This window comes from Myotis lucifugus, unplaced genomic scaffold (assembly GCF_000147115.1).
Source record: "Myotis lucifugus unplaced genomic scaffold, Myoluc2.0 scaffold_161, whole genome shotgun sequence".
Lineage (NCBI taxonomy): Eukaryota > Metazoa > Chordata > Mammalia > Chiroptera > Vespertilionidae > Myotis > Myotis lucifugus.
In genome coordinates, this window is record NW_005871209.1 from 2,230,311 (window position 1) to 2,249,893 (window position 19,583).

Here is a 19,583-nt window from a genome sequence, read left to right on the forward strand (position 1 = left end):
GGATCATGTTGGGTTTTTTTTAACCAAAATCTATTGAAATTCCAAGGGTAGAAGAAGTAAATAATTATAATGAGTATGCTGAATGTAGCACTGCTTAGCCTTTAAAATTCCAACTTAAAAATATATACAGTTGATATTTAGAACAATCAAATAGACGTCAGTCTTTTGCTAACCAATAGTTAACAGAACACCTTGAAGTCTTTATGTTATTTCCAAAACCTTTTAAATAGTTTTTAAAATATTTTCCTATTTATATTCTACATTTTTTTTAATCCCAGGATATCAAGTACTTTTAATGGTCAATGAATTACTGAGGTAACCTAAGAAAATTCCTTTTCCTTACTGTTTTTTCAGATACTCATAAATGCTTTGATGGCTGACTGATTTTTTTATCTTTCATCTACTATGCTCAGTCAATAGAATCTGCCTTGCCCAATGCAGAGATCTGAATTTTTTAGTGAACTTAAGAAAAATAGTACATACATGTTATAGTTTATTTTTAGGCTTTTTTTTAATGACAACTTTGAATTTTAAGTAATAGAAACAGCTGTGGGAGCTGAAGGGGATGAATGGAAGGATAGATAGACAGTTGTGATCAAAGAGAGGAAGGGTAGGGCAGTGAACAAAATGTTTAAAATATTAACTTTTTTCTCTTTCTGTAATTTTTTCCCTCTCTCTTATGTTTCCTTCACCCAACGCACACAACACTGTTGCATTCATTACTTGGGGAAGGAATGTTATCATATAAAGCAGAAAAAAATGGCTTTGCATTTCAAAAGCCTCGATTCTGATGGAACTCAGGATATAAACACAAAATTGGGAGAGAAGACCTAAAGAGAAAGAACTAGGCTACCGCACCCTGTGGCCAGGTAAAATATTCCTATACTGAAAGAGGGATGCTGAGGGGGAAGGAACTGGGTAGGGAGAGATGGGTGGGAATGAGTAGACTCTACCACATGGAAAAGAAAAATTTAAAGTAGAAATTAAATTCAGGAATGAATTTGCAGCCTTAAATTCAGCCTGCCAGACTGAAGTTATCTTGGCGGAAGTGGAACGCTGCCTTGGTATCTAGAGATCCAGGATGGATATGCCACTAGGTAGCTGATATCAAATGGCAAAGGACAGTATTGCAGATCATGGAGAAAAAGAAACTATGAGTCAGAAGAATCCAAAAAGTTATAGGAGTGGGAGCACACCTAAGGACAAAGGTGAAGATGAAGATAAGGACATTGACAGGAAGTAAGTAGGGAGTGGGTGGAAGAAAATGGTGACAAAGGTGTATAGATCCAAGACTGGAGTAAGACTCTTTAGGAGGGGAGAGCAGACAACAGCAGAAATAGAGCAAGCATTTCAAATAAAGAGAAACACAGAAAAGATGTCAAATGAAATGGCCCTAAAGTTCAAGGCTACCAATACCAACCCCAACAATCAGAATAAGTGAGCACTAGTGTAATCTACCACAGGCAGAGAAAGTTGGCAGGAAGCAAAAGAGAGACTTGAGCCAGGAAGTCAAGGGAGAAGGGTGTAAATCCATGTGAACTGGCGGGGTTTGGGAGGGCGTGAGAAGTCTGGGATGGGGAAAAGCAAAATGGAAAGGCATGTTAGAAAACAAGCCTTGGGGAGCAGGTAAAAAAGGTGTCATTTATAAATAAATTGGAGTAGCTAAAATAGGACATATTGGGTTAATAGAAAAGAGGCATAAATGATGATACATAGGCCAAGGAAAATATATTTTTTTATTTTTTTTTATTCAAAAAGATATGTTGAGCCCTGTGATCCCCAGAATTATACTCAAAGCTGAAAACAAGCAAAATAAGACATATGTTGGATTTCCAGGAGGCTATGACACAGGGGAAGAGAAATGGAGGACAGAACAGCAAATCAGTGATAGTGTTCATAGGATAAAAAAGTGCTGTTGTAGCTTGAGGAAGAAAAAGGTATGCACACATGTACAGCATGCACGCATGTACATATATACACATGCAAACACACATACATACTCACAAACATAATCTAAGCTAGATGCCATTTTCCTCATTTGTAGAAAAATTAATATCAGAGACTTAAGAAATGATTCATGAAAAGTAGCTCTGTGAATTTACCTTTATCCACTTGATCAGACATATAGGCCCATTGAATGTTCATTACTCTTAAAAAGCAAATAAGGCCCGGACATGATGGCTCAGAAATAGACATTTCTGGTAGTAATATTTTTCTGTTATGTCTCCTCAGGCAATGGAAACAAAAGAAAAAATAAACAAATAGGACTACATCAAACTAAAAAGCTTTTTCACAGCAAAGGAAACAATACACAAAATGAAAAGACAACCCATTGAATGGGAGAACATATTGGCCAATGATACATCTCATAAGGGTTAATTTTCAAAACTTATAAATAAATATACAGCCCTAGCTGGTTTGACTCAGTGTATAGAGAGTCGGCCTGTGGACTCAAGGGTCCCGGGTTCAATTCCGGTCAAGGGCACATGCCCAGGTTGCGGGCTCTGTCCCTAGTAGGGGGCATGCAGGAGGCAGCCAGTCAATGATTCCATCTCATCATTGATGTTTCTTCCTCTCCCTTCCTCTCCCTTCCTCTCTGAAATCAATAAAAATATATTTAAAAATAAAAGAACTATACAACTCAACACCAAGAAAACAAATAATCCAACCCAAAAATAGGCAAAATACCTGAAGAGACACTTCTCCAAAAATGACATACATACAAATGGCCAATAGACAGATGAAAAGATGCTCAACATCACTAATCATCAGATAAATGCAAAGTAAAGCCACAATGTAATATCACCTCATGCCTGTCAGTATAGCTATCATCAATAAATCAACAAACAAGTGTTGGTAAGGATGTGGGGACACGGGAACCTTCATGCACTGTTGATGGAAAAGTAAATTGGTGCAGCCACTGGAGAAAGCAGTATGGAGTATCCTCAAAAAATTAAAAATGGAACTGCCTTGTGACCCAGTAATCCCACTTTGGGGAATATATCCAAAGAAATCCAAAACACTAATTCAAAAGATTGTGTGCACTCCTATGTTCATAGCAGTGCTATTTACAATAGCCAAGATTTTGGAAGCAACCCAAGTGCCCATCAATAGATAAGTGGATACAAATACTGTGGTACATTTACACAACAAAATACTACTTGGTCATAAAAAAGGAAGGAAATCTAACCTTTTGTGACAGCATGATGGACCTGGAGAGTAGTAAGCCAAGTCAAATAAGCCAGTCAGAGAAAGACAAATACCAGATGATTTCACCTACATGTGGATTCTAACGAATACAATTAACAAATAAAATAAAAACAGACTCATAGATACCAAGAACAGACTGACAGCTATTAGAGGGGGTTAGGTGAAAAAGGTGAAGGGATTAAGAAAAAAAATAGACACAGCCAGCAGTATGGTGAGTGCCAGAGGGAAAGGGGGGTGGGCAGAGGTGGAAGAGGGCAAAGGAGGAATAAATGGTGGCGGTAAGAGACTTGACTCGAGTGGTGAGTGAATAATGCCATATACAGACGTTGTGTTATAGAGTTGTGTGCACTTGAAATCTGTATGGTTTTATTAACCAATGTCACCCCAATAAATTCAATTTTTAAAAAAGAAAGAAAAAATTTCTCACCACTTCAAGTCCTTATGGATCTACACAGTATTCATAAATAAATATATTTTTCTATACCTACTACCTAATTTTCAATAAGCCAGCCCTGATTTTCTTTATGCCTTCAGTTTATAGGCCAGTGCTTATTTTCGTGGCTGATTAATGGTTCTGATTAGTCCTCCAAGCAGGAAATCCAATATCCCTTAGGGGAACCCTAAAGATGCAGATGACCATGAATTCAAGGAAGCCTATTCACAACAAAAATCAATGGAGAAAAGAGGCAATGTTAGCGTAGACAACAGTTCTACCAGTTTCTAAATGCAAGTGCTCAGACCGAGGGAGTGGAGGGAGGCCGGGGATAACAGAGAATGTATTCAGAATACCAAATTGCAGCTTCATCACTCTAAAAGCCAGTTTTAACAACTCCGTTCCCAATGTCAAAATTTAAAGCTTCCTTTTTGTGAATTTTGGCTGGTTTATAGCCCTGAAAGAAAACTTCACCCTCTCAGAGACTGACGGCCTCCTGGACTGCATGTGTGTCCAGGGGCCGAGCGGGCTTGATTTCACAGAAGCCACATTACAGCCACAGCACAGGTACTGTTAGAATAATTTCAAGGCCATGGAACTTGGGAAAACTGTAGAAATGTGAAAACTACCCTAATTTCTGTAGCATGTAGCTTATCTGAGTGCAGATATCACATAATATGCTCATAAAGTTTTCTAAAAGTTTTTTAATAGAATAGATTGTTTGATACAACAAAAATAACTTTTCCTTGGCCACTATTTAATTATCCTGGTTAATTCTTTTTTAATGCAGATGTTAAAAACTAAATAGATTTAATCTATCAAAAAGACTAATGCTTGTTAGCACTTTTTTAAATTTTTCAATTACAGTTTATGTGCAATATTATTTTGGAGTTAATTTCAGGTGTTTCATGGTGGTTAGACAATCATATAATTTACAAAGTCTTCCCCATAATATTTTTAGTACTGACCTGGCACCATACATAGTTATTAAAATATTACCTGTTGGTTAATTCTGTACAGATACTGGGACAAAATTGCATCCCTTCTACTTCCTTCTGACTGTCCTAAGGAGACTGACATGAAGGAGTTGGAAGACATGTGGGTTTTTCAAGGTCAGGAATACAAAGAAGAGGGGCTTTGCTCAGTAACTGGATGTCTCTCTCTTCTGCCAAGCCTGACTCAACCACGAAAGACCATATTTTTACAGAAAATCTGCTTTCCTTTATCCTCCACAAACTCCATTCTGGCTGTTGAGTAGCAGCCTGAAATCAGAGCAATTGCACGTGGCTTATAAATCAGAAATTAGACATCTACATTTTGAAACATTGGTCAACAATTATTATTCTATTTGGTGCCTGGCTCTATGCTAGACAGTAGATGGGATACAAAAGAACTATTTTCCCTTATATTTGAATAGCATATGACATATACATAGCTTAAAAATAGTGTCTGCAGTTGATGGGAAAAGACAGGATATAGAAGGTGAGAGCTATCTAGTTCCACCTACATCCAATGTTACTTAGCTCTATTTGTTTCTTTAATCCAGTGGGTCATTAATTCACACAATCATGTTATAAAGCATTTTTTTCCAAGAATCAACTTAAGTAAGATTGGGAGCTCCATATCTAGGGCACACCAAGGAGTAATAGCCTTTCACCTTTCCCACTTCACACACACACACACACACACACACACACACACACACACACACGCTCCAGGGCTAGCCTACAGATGAGACAGAATCACCAAAAGAAAAACATTTCATGTGCTACATAAAGTAATGTATGTAAAGCACTAGCAGACTACCTGTGAGAAAAGTAGAAATGTAACAGATGTGAGTGTTTGTGGGGGACATCTGTCGTGTCTGCCAGCCAGCATCCATTCTCCAAATTGACCTTGGAAAACCATCATAAATCTATTCTGAACCCATGTGTTTGGGCAGGATTAACCCACTGCCAATTCCAAAGATATATCCTGATTGGTCTACACCAATTAGCACATCTCATTTCTTGCAAAGTGATTGGAGATAAGCAGTGACCCAATCAGAGCCAATGAGACTTTTTTTGAGACTTTGGGGACAGATGCAAAGATTCTTCCCAGATGGACTTGAACCTTGAAACATGTAGAATGGAACTGCTACTGCCATCTTTACTCCACATGAAGTCTGAGAAGGAAAGCAACACCAAAAGATAGAAACCATTTCTGATCACCTTCTTTGAGACATGATTGAAAAGCAGTATTCCTGGACCATGTTGTTATGTGAATCAATAAGATAGCTTTTTTGTTTAATTCAGCTTACACTCAATTTTCTGTCACTTGCAACCTAGAGTCCTAAGTAAAATGGTATATATTTCCTCTTCTTCGTTTCCATGAACCCAACAAACTTGTGTAAACAGCACTGATGTGATTGCAGCAGTGTCCAAATTCCCAAAGTAATTCATCTTATTGGCACTTGCTACCTATATGTGCAGAGTGACAGACTGCACATACTGTTCATACTGGCTGTGCCTTTGACTCCACAATCTCCTTCCTAAGACATATAAATAAATATATGTCACCTCTGTCTCTAAGGACATGGAATTATTTCAAAAATGGAGACAAGGACCAATGTAAGGAAATAAAAGTGAGTACCATACTGACCCATTCCACTCTAAAACCTAGAATTTTAGGGAGGCATAACATAGTCCACTAACAAACTTGGCATAAAAAGTTATTCACATAATACTCTAAGAACATGTGACTGGAAACTTACACGACAGCCTTAACAAGCTCATCAAAAGTATCTACCCAAGTATCCACTGCCCCCTTCCAAGGTGATGCTATCCTGCAAAACTGCTGCCACTGTCCCAAATATTTGGACTTCAAAAGCTAGTAGCACTTTCATTTGAGTATTTTCAACTGTGGGAGATCTGGATTCTTTGTTCTTAAAGAGGGGATTTGATTGGGGGAAATAAAATTTATTCAGTGCTGAATCTTGTGAAGAAGTTTGAATGGCTGATTAATACTATTTTGTTCAAAATAATATAGATTGAGATTCATTTTTTAGTGTGGCTTAAAAATGACTATTATGAAAGACCTCCAAATATTTGAGCAAATATTATTAAGTAAACTAAAGATGGCTATTTAGAAGAAAAATAATGCTTGGGTAAACATTTAAGATCTTAAATGCTTGTTAAAAAATACCAGTCTCATTATTTTTGGCCTGGCCCATTGAACTTAAAATTTTTCCCCTTCAAGATATCAAATTACAAAATAACAAGATTATGCAGAATTTGACCCATAATCAAAGCTATTTATATCTTTAGTCCTTTGTTCCTGCATATTTTTAAAGTAATTTGAGACTACGCGTAGTAATGCAGTTTCACTAACAATTCCAATTTGTGATTATCCATTAAACGAGGAAATACCACTCAGTATTTTCTTCCTGCATATTTGGATGATATGAAAAATAAGCCTAAGATATGAATTTTAAAGTAATATTTCTAAAAATAGACTAATTGGGCTAAACCGCAAATTCACACATTAATGCCACATCCTGATGCAAAAGAACATTTTAAAATTTACACCTGCCTGAAGAAATTTAATGAGCTGCTATTAATATAAAGATTTCATTTCTTAGTGAAAGGAAGCATGTAATGGGAAAAAAGCCAGATTTCTTTCAAATTGTTTTATGCTGCTTATTGATATACCCAAACGAATCAGCCCTATGTAGAAACTGGCATCTCATGACAAGATGCAAGTTTCTAGCCCTGACTCAATAGATCAGAGAAGGAGAAGGCTGCCGGAGTCTTTCTCGGCATCTACAAGGGTTCAGGAATCTGGAGAAGGGGCTGTGCATAAATGAATAAGACTAGAGCAGAAATATGAATTTGGAAGGCATGGGGGAAAGCCAGACGGAAACTTAGTTCTAATGACTAAGCTCTCCGAATGTCCGGACCCCTAGCTTTTTATTAACACATTTTGCCTTAAAGCAAAGCAGATATACATATCAAAGGTCAGGTTTGGTAAACAGTAAAAGACTATCAGGTTGGGGGAACTGCCCTCAGCTGTCTGGCAGCAGGCAATAACATCTAGAGCTTCAGCCCTGCTGAAGGTGCCCATCAACCTTTTGATGCACTTCTTGCATTTATGACCTGCTGGAATTAGCCTCCAGCGGAAGGCCACTAAGAACATTTCTTTTTCACAATCCTCCCTGAAACTGCTAATGCTGCACAACTCCCGCTATGTTGTGTGGATGTTTGAAAGGCAGTGGCAGCAACAAGATTCTGGGAACAAGCTCAACTTCAACATCTCAGGTCCAGTGCATCCTATAAGCAGACACACATTGTCCAGTCCAAACTGGACCTGCCCAAGGCTGAGCAGGATATTGTGGAGCACACAGCTCCCAGTGGAGGATTATCAAGCTAATTCCTTGCCTTGTTGATATACTGATTGGTTTTCAAATATAAAACTAGTACCTACTAAAATGCTGTTGGGCAAATTAGAATTCATACACTGAGAAGCCACTGTACACATTGCCACATAAATTCTAATAGAATATTTAAGACAAGAAATTCTTTATTTGGGATATACCTGTAATGAATGCCAAGTAAATGTATCAGTAGTCTCACAATACTAAAATATATGAATTATTAGAAGAGCTTATAAAATATAAAAATGACCCTCCTAGTGTTATAAAGGAATTCAATGTTTTTAAAGTTATATTTGAACCATTTTTATCTTTTCTGATAAATTAATGGTGCAAATTTATTGAAGATAAGTGTAATCTGAATGATACCCAACTTCATAGAAGGTATTGCTATATATTAAATATATATAAATATATTATAAATGTCTATTAAGTCTGTAAAGAAAAAAATGCAAGCATTTGATGTATCATGTTTTAGTGAATAGGACTGGATTGAAAATCTTTTCCATCACAACTTATTCCTAAAAATGTCAGTCAGTCTAAATTATTAAATTAGATCCAAACAATTCTAACCTTATTTCTGAATTTTTAAAACAATCTTAAAGAAGAGAGAATAATATAATAAACCCTTATACACCTCTTACCCAGCTTCAAAAGTTATCAACATATGGACAAGCCTGTTTCATCTATACCTCTTCCCACACACACATAGGATTTTCAATTGTTTCATTCATAAATACTTGAATATGTATGTGTAAGAGATAAGGTCTTGACTCTTTGTTTACACTTGACTTCAGTCAACATCATTATCACACCTAAAAAGTCATAGTAGCTTTTTAGTGCCATCTAATATCTAATTAGAGTTCTGATATCCCTAATTGTCTCATAAATGTGTTTTGCTTACTTTGAATCAGAATCTAAATGAGGTTGATACATTGCATTTAGTTGAATTATCTTTTAGGCTTCTTGTGATAGCATTCTCTCTCTCTCTTCATTCATTTTTTTCCTTACCACTTACGAGTTTTAAAATGGGTCACTTGCCCTGTAGTTGCCCACATTCTGGTTTTAGCTGATTACATCCCACGATGTTAATATGGGCTTCTATCCCCAGTACTTCCTAAAAACAGGCAGTTAGACCCAGAGGCTTGATAAGCTTCAGATCCAATTTTTTGGCAACAATGCTTCCTGGGGCTGCTGTGTACATCCTACATATTTCATCAGGAAGCCTAAAATGAATGGTTTTCTTTTTGTTATTAAAGCTTTATAAGTGGGTTCAACTGTCATTAGCCTTTCCCATCAAATACAGAGTTTCCTGTTAGTCTTCCATCTAAAATTTTCAACAGTCATTGGTGCTCATTGCCTACATCCATTACTTCCAAAACAATTTTTAAATAATCAATATATATTATTTGATATTTGAAAACATCCATTATCTTATTAGCTGTGTCATTTAGTTACATGAGGCTTCTGTTCCAATGGCTACAACATGGAAATTCTATTATTTTCTTTCTGTATTTCAGTCAATTTGTGATATGATTTCTTAAGATAACTTATTTTTTTCAACTGCACCAAAAAATTCATTTACATCTCCTTAAATTTTTTTAACACTGAATGTTTACATATTTACATTTTAATTTAATGTTTTTAATTAAAATGTTAAAACTTGTATTGAAATATAGCTTCAACACAGAAAAGGGCATGAATACTAAGTCCACAACTCAATTATATTTTCCATATAAATACATCTGTGTAACTACCATACAGAGAGAAATATAAAACATTTCCAGTATCCCAGAAAGCCCCCTAGTAGCCCTTCCCAGGCCACACCCCCCAAAGGTAAGTATTAACCTAATCTCTAGCACTATAGATTAATTTTGCCAGGTTTTGGCTTCATATAAATAGAATCATACAATGGGTATTCTTTAGTGTCTGGCTTCTTTTTCTCACTGTTATAATAGGAAGTTCATTTTTTGTGCAGAAGTAGCCCATTTTTTTCACTGATATACAGTATTAGATTCTATGTATATACCACAATTTGTCTATTCATAAACTAACTTAATTTTCATTTTAAAAATTAAGTGAATTTTTATTAATACACTTCATATTCTTTATTTCATAATTCTTTATTTTGTTTGCTTATTTTTTAGTCTATGCCAAGTTGTTACTGTTTGTGGAATAGTGAACTATATTATTTGAAAATAAATTTATGTGGAAGAATTGGTCAAAATTAAATGATAACAGAGATATCATTATTATGTCTTCTGACTAACATCCTACTTAGAAAAATTTTACTTACATAGATATAAAGTTCAAGGATTTTAAGATCTTCACCATGAACTAAATATGTACTCTTTCTTTGTTCTATCTCTTTGCCCAACAACATTCTCATCCATAAAATTAGTGTAATGAAATTGTGTTCCTGTCAAGAAACAATAATAATAGGTGTTAAATATAAAGATTAAATTACATGGTAAGGCCAAAGAAATTTAATTTACATGACATTAGGACTAAGTATTTGGAATATTATCTCATTTATTTACCAAATTAATACTCATTGAGAACCTACTCTGCCAGTTGCTAAAAGGGGGTGCAGGTAATGTATAAATAATGCTGAGCACTTAGCATATCTTGTACTAAGATCTTACATTTATCTTTTTATTTAATCCTTACCTATGGAATTGATGCTACTATTAAACCCATTTACATGTGAGGCATAAAGAGATTAAGAAATTTGTTAAGATATATATATAACTGAGAGGGGGGAGGGGAGGAAAGAGGAAGGAAAGGAGGGAGAGAGAGAGAGATTGATGTTGAAGAATTGGGTCACTCAATTGTGGAGGTTGGCAAGTCCAACATTTTAGGGGTAGGCAGGCAGGCTGGAAATCTAGGGAAAATTTGATGCGGCAATTTGAGGCTGAAGGCAATCTGATAGAAGAATTCCCTCCTCCCCCTGGGAGGACAATCTTTTTGCTATGCAGTTCTTCAATTGGTTGTAGGGGCCCCTCTACATTTTTTAAAGTAATCTGTTCTCCTCAAAGTCTGATGATGTAAATATTAATGTCATCTAAGAAAATACAATCACAGAAACATCTACAATAACGTTTGATCAAATATCTGGGTATCATGGTTTAGCCAAGTTGACATAAAAGCAATCATCACATAAAGGAATGGTCAACACTTACTGGGGTTGAATATAACTTTTGCTGAAAAATCTGGGTTCTGGGCTCTGTTGATGACTCCCATTAAATAACCACTGTCATTCATAGTCACTCTATATAGTCAAGAGTGTATCCAACCCTCTCAATGCCCTGGAAAGTGGCAAGGGCTGGCTTCTTACTGTTTTTATCTCTATAAGTTTTCTGCTTTAGGGGATTTTTTATTGACTTTATTAAGGAAAACTGCATTCCGTACACTTTTCTTTAAAATAGGATATTAGGCAGAATCGGTTTTGTTTTCCCCCACCCCTAGTTGCCTTCTATTTTCTGCACTGCTAAAAACAGGGAGCAAAGGAGTAACACCTCTCGGCACTAGAACTTTCCGTCATTTTCTCTCACCACCACCTAATGCCTTAACGACCACAGACTGGCACGGGTGGGCAGGGCTGCGTGATTTCGTGCACTGAGCTTCTAGTGTATTAATAAAAAGCATACCCTTTTCCTCACTTGACTGCTGTTAAAAATTTGGGTCCAAATTCTTTACAATGTTTTTAAGCTTTGGGAGGAGAACTGTTTGTGAGCCCTCTCTATTCTGCCACCTGTATCTCCAGAACCCAGCTGACTTCATTCAAGAGGAAACTCTTCTTTGAAAATATGTTCAAAGAAAAGCTGTTCGAAGTTGCAGAGCAGACTCACAATTTAATCTAAAGTAAAAGTCAGGGCAGAATATAATCAAATTTAGAACCAAGGGCCATTTGCAAAGTTTGTCTAAGCCATAGCACAAATTCTGAAATTATTGTCATTAAAAAATGTATTTTTTTCCAATACATATCCTTGATGGCTACATAAGACCATTTCTTTATACCACATGATGATGCAAGTGCAATTTATAAAGCTAAATGCAATTTGAGAAAAATTATTTACTATATAGGATTTAGCAAGTTCCAAAAGAGCCATGTAGTTGCTAGAAAGCCTTTCATTACCCTGAAATTCAAAAGAAAATAATGTTATTTTTAGATAAGGCAGTCATTGCCCTCAGCTCACCTGCTTATGCCTATCATTGCATAGTGCCTTATGTTAACTGTTCCCTGTAATAGCAGGATGGGCCTGACGACCTCTCAAGGTCATCTCAAGCCTTTTGATTATATGGATTGTGTGCTGAAAATTACATGCTAACATATCTGTACAAAAGCTGTGTCATTTTCTTCCTACAACTGTCATCTTTAATGTTACCTCAGGTTTTCTATTTAAGATGTATACCCATGTTTACTTGTTTCTAAAACAGTTGAAAAATTATTACGAGCCATTCTCAACTTTCAAGAGCAATTCAGGCAGATTTCACAAGGTTAAACAAAACTGACTATGAATGTTGCATTTTGTATATGTGGTTATAGCTCTCAATTTCTTTTATTTTTGCTTAACATAAGCCTGAAAGTCAAAGATATCCATATCATTTTAATTTTTTAAATGTTTTTAATGTTTATATATTTTTATTGTTTAAGAAAATAACACCATAGTATTCCATAAAGTAAAAAAAAATCATAGTTTAATTGATAAGTTTGACTATTTTAGATACCTCAAGTAAGTGAAATCATACAGTTAATTTTCTGTGATTTGCTTATTCACATAAGGTCCTCATGATTCACATATTGTTGAATAGTACAGAATTCCTTTGTTTTTAAAGGCTATATGATAAGTGTTCCATTGTAATGAGATATCATCTCACACCTGTTTTCAGAAAAACAATAGACAAGAAGTGCTGGTTGGGATGTGGAAAAACTGAAAGCCTGGTACACTGTTGGTAGAATGCAAAATAGTACTATAGAAAGCAGTATGAATGTTCCTCAAAAATTTTAAAATAAAACTATCAATAATTCAGCAATCTCATTTCTGGATATTTGTAAAAAAAATAATTGGAAATAAGTATCACAAAGGGATAATAGCAGCCTTATTCACAATAGCCAAGATACAGAACAGCCTAAATGTCCATCAACAAAGACCTCAGATTGTTTTTCTTGTTACACCTTAGGTGACCTTTGAAGAAACACTGACTAGACACACTCTGTCCTTTTTTTTTTTTCTTTTCCATCACCTTTTTTTTTTTTTTAATTTCAGAGAGGAAGGGAGAGAGAGAGAGAGATAGAAACATCAATGATGAGAGAGAATCATTGATGGCTGACTCCTACACGCCCCACACTGGGGATCGAGCCTTCAACCCAGGCATGTGCCCTGACGGGAAATCAAACCGTGACCTCCTGGCTCATAGGTTGACGCTCAATCATTGAGCGTCAACCTATGAACCATGCCAGCCGGGCCACACTCTGTCTTTATTATCCAAAATCTCTCTCTCTCTCTCTCTCTCTCTCTCTCCCCTTCTCTCTTCTCTCACCAATTTCCTTGAGTCTGATATCAGTCTCTTAGGTACTTTGCTTGTTTCCTCTTTCCTTTGAGAAAATAGATCCCAGTTTCCAAATGCAGCCTTCACTTAGCCCAGCAATCTCCATACCAAAAGTTTTCTATCACCAACTTCCTGTTTGTGTCTGGAATGGGGGCGGGGGGGAATCCAGGCGCCTATTTTCACTATATTTTGTTTTATTCTGTTTTTACTTTCTCCCTTTACAGACTTCGACCACTAATAATTTTATTAGGCTCTCTTTTAATCTTACTTTCTCTACTACATCATTCTTTATTCCCTTTATCTTATTTCAACTATAATTCTTAAATTGTCATTGGCTAATTCACTCCGGCATTGTCATGACTTTCAGAGGAATGTCATGGCCTGGCCAGTCTTATTTTTCTTTCATCGGGTCTTCACCTATTCTAAACAATTTCTGCATTCTATTAAAACAGGTCATTCCAAACTTCACTTGATTCTGCTCTATCTTGTTTCACTTTCATTTTCATCCCGATCCCAAACACAGTGAGACTGGGATTACTATTTCCAAGTTTCCTCCGAACCATTCTGCCTGCAATCAGACTCCATGCATCACACACAATACCCAGGCTGGTATGGTTTCTCCTCCTTATTGCCCATCGCACACCTTGAATGAGAAAGCAATCCTATATCAGAGCTACAAGCATCTGGCCTGCCTTACCTGGTCTGCTTTGTAAAACAGTCCATTCATAAGAAATTCAATTCTGCTGGCCACGACAGGCCCCTTGGATGTTTGCATGCTTTTTTTTTTTTTAGAAGGTTGGAATCTAACCCCTAAGAGGCTAGCATAGCCCCAAGGTGCCAAGCCGAGGTCTGAAGAGCTAAAGCTAATCCCCAACGGATGACCCTAGTCCCTAAGATCCCAACCTAGCCCAGAACAGTTAAGCCCAGCCCCTCAGAGGCAAACCTAGTCCCTAAGGGCCAGGCCAGTACTGAAGCCTAGGTCTGCAGAGCCTTGTACTCTGTTGCACACTTTTTAAAAAATCATGCAATAATCATTATTCACATGCTTTTCCTAATTGCATGATTTATTAAGGAGTCCAGTAAACAATGCTACTAAAACTTTCCAGTTAAATTATACAGTTTCAGGGTCAAAGAAAGAAATCTCCTTTGTCAGAAGTAATACTATATACTAAACATTTTGCATTATTTGTTTGCTATAAATTGATAATATTGAAGATGTTTTCAATCAATATCAAAAACATAAGATAAGAAATAGCTTCCTCTAGTTTTCCATGCAAGGCAAGATTATTGAGATCTCTAGGTTACTAGGGGGGAAAAACACCTTAAAGTTAATTTAGAAAAAAGAGAAACAAAAGTGAATGCCCATCAGTAAGGTATGGTTGAAAAAGTATTAGCTATCTTCAGTACATGGGCTATAATATTGTCATTTAAAAAAATGTATTAGATATATACCAACTGATTTAAGAAATGTTCATGAGGTTTTGTTAAATGAGAAAAACAAGATATAGCATACTATGGATTTGATCCTACTGTTTGTAAAACAATGGCAAAATCTTTATAAGAACATGCATACATTTTATAAAATACGCAATGATGATATAGGTATTACATGTTACATATATTTTAAATTATTTTAAGTTTGAAGAAAGCACAAAAAATACAACAGGTTATGAACATAGGTTTCTTTAGGCAAAGGAAGATGATTTATAGTGGGAGAGATATATGAGGAGGAAGGAGAAATAAGAAAAAATAAAAGGTCATTTAAAGTCATAACATGTGATATGATTCCATTTGTGTAAAGTGATGCTAAGTGTTTGTATCTGTAATAACAAAAGCGTAATATGCTAATTAGACCGGATGACCTTCCAGACGAAGCCGAAGCCAGGGCTTCGAGGGAAGCCCAGGTCTTGGGTGCCAGAAGGAAGCCAGTGCCGGCAGCTGGGGGAAGGAAAGCCTACTCTTGCATGAATTTCATGCATCGGGCCTCTAGTATATATATAAAGAGATACCTGAAAGGATGTTCACCAAAATATTAATGCTACCACCTCAAGATTTTTATTTTTCTTGCTTATAATTGTTTTATGTTGTTTCTATTTTTTTCAGTGGGAATGTATCAGGTAAATGATTGAGAGGGCAAAATACTTTATTGTGGATTTTCCATTTCCATTGTGGATGAAAAAGAAGAAACATACAGGAGTTTTCCTGAGTTTTCCTTAGTCACACGGATTCTTTCTTGGCTCTGATGCAGCTCACCCCTCTGGGTTGAGACACTCCAGTGGACCAAAGAGGAACTAACTGACGTGGAAGACCTGACCCCACAGGCTCTCACTGATGTCGGGTGGCGGAAGACCTGCAAGAACTGTTCCAAACTTAACTTCTGGCAAAACCTCACTGCTAACTGGTCCTCCTGAGTGAACATAGTAATGTAAAGGGAATGAATTCATCTTTCTCGAGTGCAAGAGGGGAAGTCGATTTCAACACACTCAGCCACTGGCTATGAGGGCAGACTGGACGGACTAGTGTTGGGCACAGGAGTCGGGCTGCCAGGATTTGAATCCTGTTCCCACCACTCAGAGTTTTCCATTTCTTCATATGTATAGCAAGCAGAATAATATAACCTCCTATAGAGAGTAGTTGTGAGAATTAAACGTCAATGTACAGTTCTTAAAACCATTCCTGCCTCCTTGCAGGTGGTCAGAGTGTTAGCTACTGTGCTTGTCCTTTCAGAGAGAATAATAAAAATTTAATTTGAAACATTTCTTTCCATTGTTATCATTGATCTAATCATTCTTATTTAATTATTCACAGCTCATAAACCCACATTTGAGGAGAGTGGGGTTTTGAAATCACCTTAGATATTGAAATTTTGACACTAAAGCTCAGAATGTATCATTTATGTAACAAATACTGAGACCTACGCTGTCTGGGTGCTGCTCCCTCTAACATCAGGCTATTGGACATAATAAAACAGCCTTTCTTCATATCTCTAGCAAGTGGCTCCCAATCCCAGTCTAGATTTAATAAAAGCACATGCACTAGTTTACTCTGTGTAAAGCATATTCTCTCCCTATCCCAATGCTCCTGAGATTATAAAGAAGAAATACCAAATGAGAAGAGAACATTAATGCAAAAAATAAAATGTCCTCTATGTTGGTGCAAGAGTAGATACTGATCACTATCCCCTCGGGCCTCTAGAGGTGGCCTTTCCTCAGAGGTAAGAGAGAAAAGTATGCAAAAAGTCACGATGCGTTTGAGGGTGCCCACGCCATTGCTGGTATAGAGATAAGCTGCAGAGTCAGCTATTTTCATGGTCTACCACGTTGTCTGCGTGGTCCTTCTTAAGCTGCCCTTTAGCCTGCACAGGTTTTCTAGACTCAAAGACAGTTCCCCGTCTCAAAACCCAGGTTAGCGTGCCTAGCTGATAGCTATTCCCCATCCACAGAAATGTCAAAGAACGTCATATCACTGTCTTTGAAGTGGAAAGGGTTTTGCCCTGTTTTCCACTGACATTATTATTCACAAACATCAGAACAATGATCTTAATCAGTTGTCTCCCTGGTTGTCTGAAGGATAACTAGTGAAATGGAGGATGAGGGCACCTCTGTAGTGGGACATGCAGGAATCCAGCACCTTCTGGCTTCTCTTCTCCCCTCATTCAGGTTACATCTGATTAAGACAATGATGCTCTAACTTTTTCGTCTCAGAATCCAAAACCAAGAGCTTTTCGTTATGAGGGTTATAGTTATTGATGTTTACTAGATTAGAAATTAAAACAGGACTTTAAAGGTCATTTTAAAATGATAGTAACAAATTCACTATGATTTAGCATAAATATTTTATGGAAGAATATATTTGCCAAACAAAATTGTAGTAAGAAAAGTACCAATGCTTTACAAAGAGATTGCAAATCTCTTTACTGTCTGACTTTAGAGAAGGAAGATGAATTCTCTCAGCAATCTTTTGTGATATCATATGTATGTAGCCTCCAGAAAATTCCATTGTACACTCTTGAGAGAAAGAGTGATAATGCAAATAATACCTTACTATTACTATGAAAACAGTTTGGACCTCAGGGAACCTGGGACCATACTTTGAGAACCACCCATTTAAGGAGAAAGAACTGGGCATTCATGTCTTGGTCACTCGGTCAGCTCCCTTTGGGAACTGCCTTCGCCACAAGAAAGGACTCTCTTTTCAGCTCTGCCTCTCCGTCCTGCTTGTGACTCCCCGGTACTGCCTGGGAGGAGGGGGTTAGCTTGGTCCCACTCTGGGCTTGGTTTTAGGACGTCCTTCATTGCCCACACCCCCCACCTGTGCTCTCCAACATCTCCATCAGGAATAAAGCTGGAGTTTGAATCTTCTGCCTGACTCCTTTGCCTTTCTTGCAATTACTTATGAATGTAGTGGGGATGGGAGCCACTTATAAAGCTCCTCAAACACCAGAAATCCTCAGCACTTTCATACCCCCAGAGGCCTCAGGGTGCTTAGCATTAGCTGAGACCCTGCCTCGGGGTATTTCAGACAGGATGCTGAGAATGGGAAGTTCAAACTGTCTGGTGATCCACCAACCAGATCATAGGAGGCATCTTTGATCATTTTGAGGTTGATTTAGACACCCCCACCACTAAGGAGCAGATTTCTTGAAAACAATGTAAAATGTAGAAGACCCATGTGGTTTCTGCTCTGGCAAAAGAGAGGATCAAAGCAAGTTGGGAGAAAAGAGAAAGGATAGTATGATTGATGCACCTCTCAGGGTTTTCTGTCAAGGTCAAAGACCATCCTTTCCTCCTGCCTCTGCAGTTTCCACAGAGCAGGGTGCCGGTTTGGTTCTGCTCATCTCCGTCCCTGGCAAAGCAAAAATGGGGAAGGAGACGGGGGCCCCATTAGAGCTGCGCTTGCAGAGGCCCGTGGGCACAGCTGCTTTTTCTGGGCACCTACGAGTGGTGCCTGAGACCAGTCAAGGTGCATCACCTTAGGCTGCAGGGAGTAAAGCCCACTACACCTGCCTTCCAAGACATATCCCATTCCTAGGGGCAGGGTTTTTGATTTACTATTCCTTGTGCCTGCATGTACCAAATGATCTGGGGAAAGCCTCTTTTCCATTTTTATTGCTTCATTTTTACACAATAGACCAACTCCTCTGCATTCCAGTTATTCACCGAGCACAGCATTCATGAACTGCACCCGCTGCCGCTGAAGTTTTAAAATGCTGCTTTACAGTTTTCAGACCCCTTCTGAGAAGAGATATCGTCTTTCATAAGAAGTAAAATGCCCCCCACACACACCAGCTCCTGTCAGGACACCATAAAACCCTGTTAAGCTTCGCTCTGCCCAGGCCCCACAGTGCACCCAACACAGCTTTGGGGCACTGGGCTCTTTAAGGGTTTCCACCTGTCTGGGAATAAAGGTGAAACTTCAGGATTACTTCCTCAAAATGAAAAGGTAAAAGTCTGCCCTAGTTCATCTTTATTTCAGTTGTCATGGCACTAAAATGTTGCTGAATCGGAGATATTTTACATAGTTTGTCAAAATGATACTCTTCCAATCCAAGCCTTCTCCCTCAGGGAAAAATAGATCTCAACATCGGAATATAGCAGTTCTGATCTGCTGGTGATTTATCCTCACCAAGCCCAGGAATAGAGAATTAAACTTGGTAGTTTATCAGAAGGAAATGCGGCTTGACTCACCAATACATCTCGCAGTGCTTCCAGAAACAGAGCTACGATGTACCCTTAATCATAGAAGGGTGACTGTCCCAAACAGTACTGGCTTTCCTTTCAGACGTAGCACATGGCTTCACTTTGCTTTACACGGTCTGACCTGCACTAACGCTCATTCCCATGTTGTGCTCCTCGCTTGATCATCTGATAGTCACACTTCTCAGATGTAGAACAGGTAGCCTTTCACTCTCTTGGTTTCAAAAGGTGGCTTCTTGCCCCACTGGCATGGCTCAGTGGTTGAGCATCCACCTATAAACCA

General features: G+C 37.7%; 1 protein-coding gene across 1 annotated transcript in view; it reads left to right on the forward strand.

Annotated features, from left to right (window-relative positions):
- The first annotated feature begins 1,111 nt into the window (after window positions 1–1,111).
- Window positions 1,112–19,583, forward strand: part of POU3F2 (POU class 3 homeobox 2) — a 79,244-nt gene continuing 60,772 nt past the window's right edge. The window contains exon 1 of the mRNA XM_014461819.2: window positions 1,112–1,239. Within this exon, the coding sequence (XP_014317305.2) occupies window positions 1,112–1,239 (128 nt within the window). The remainder of the gene's footprint in view (window positions 1,240–19,583) is intronic.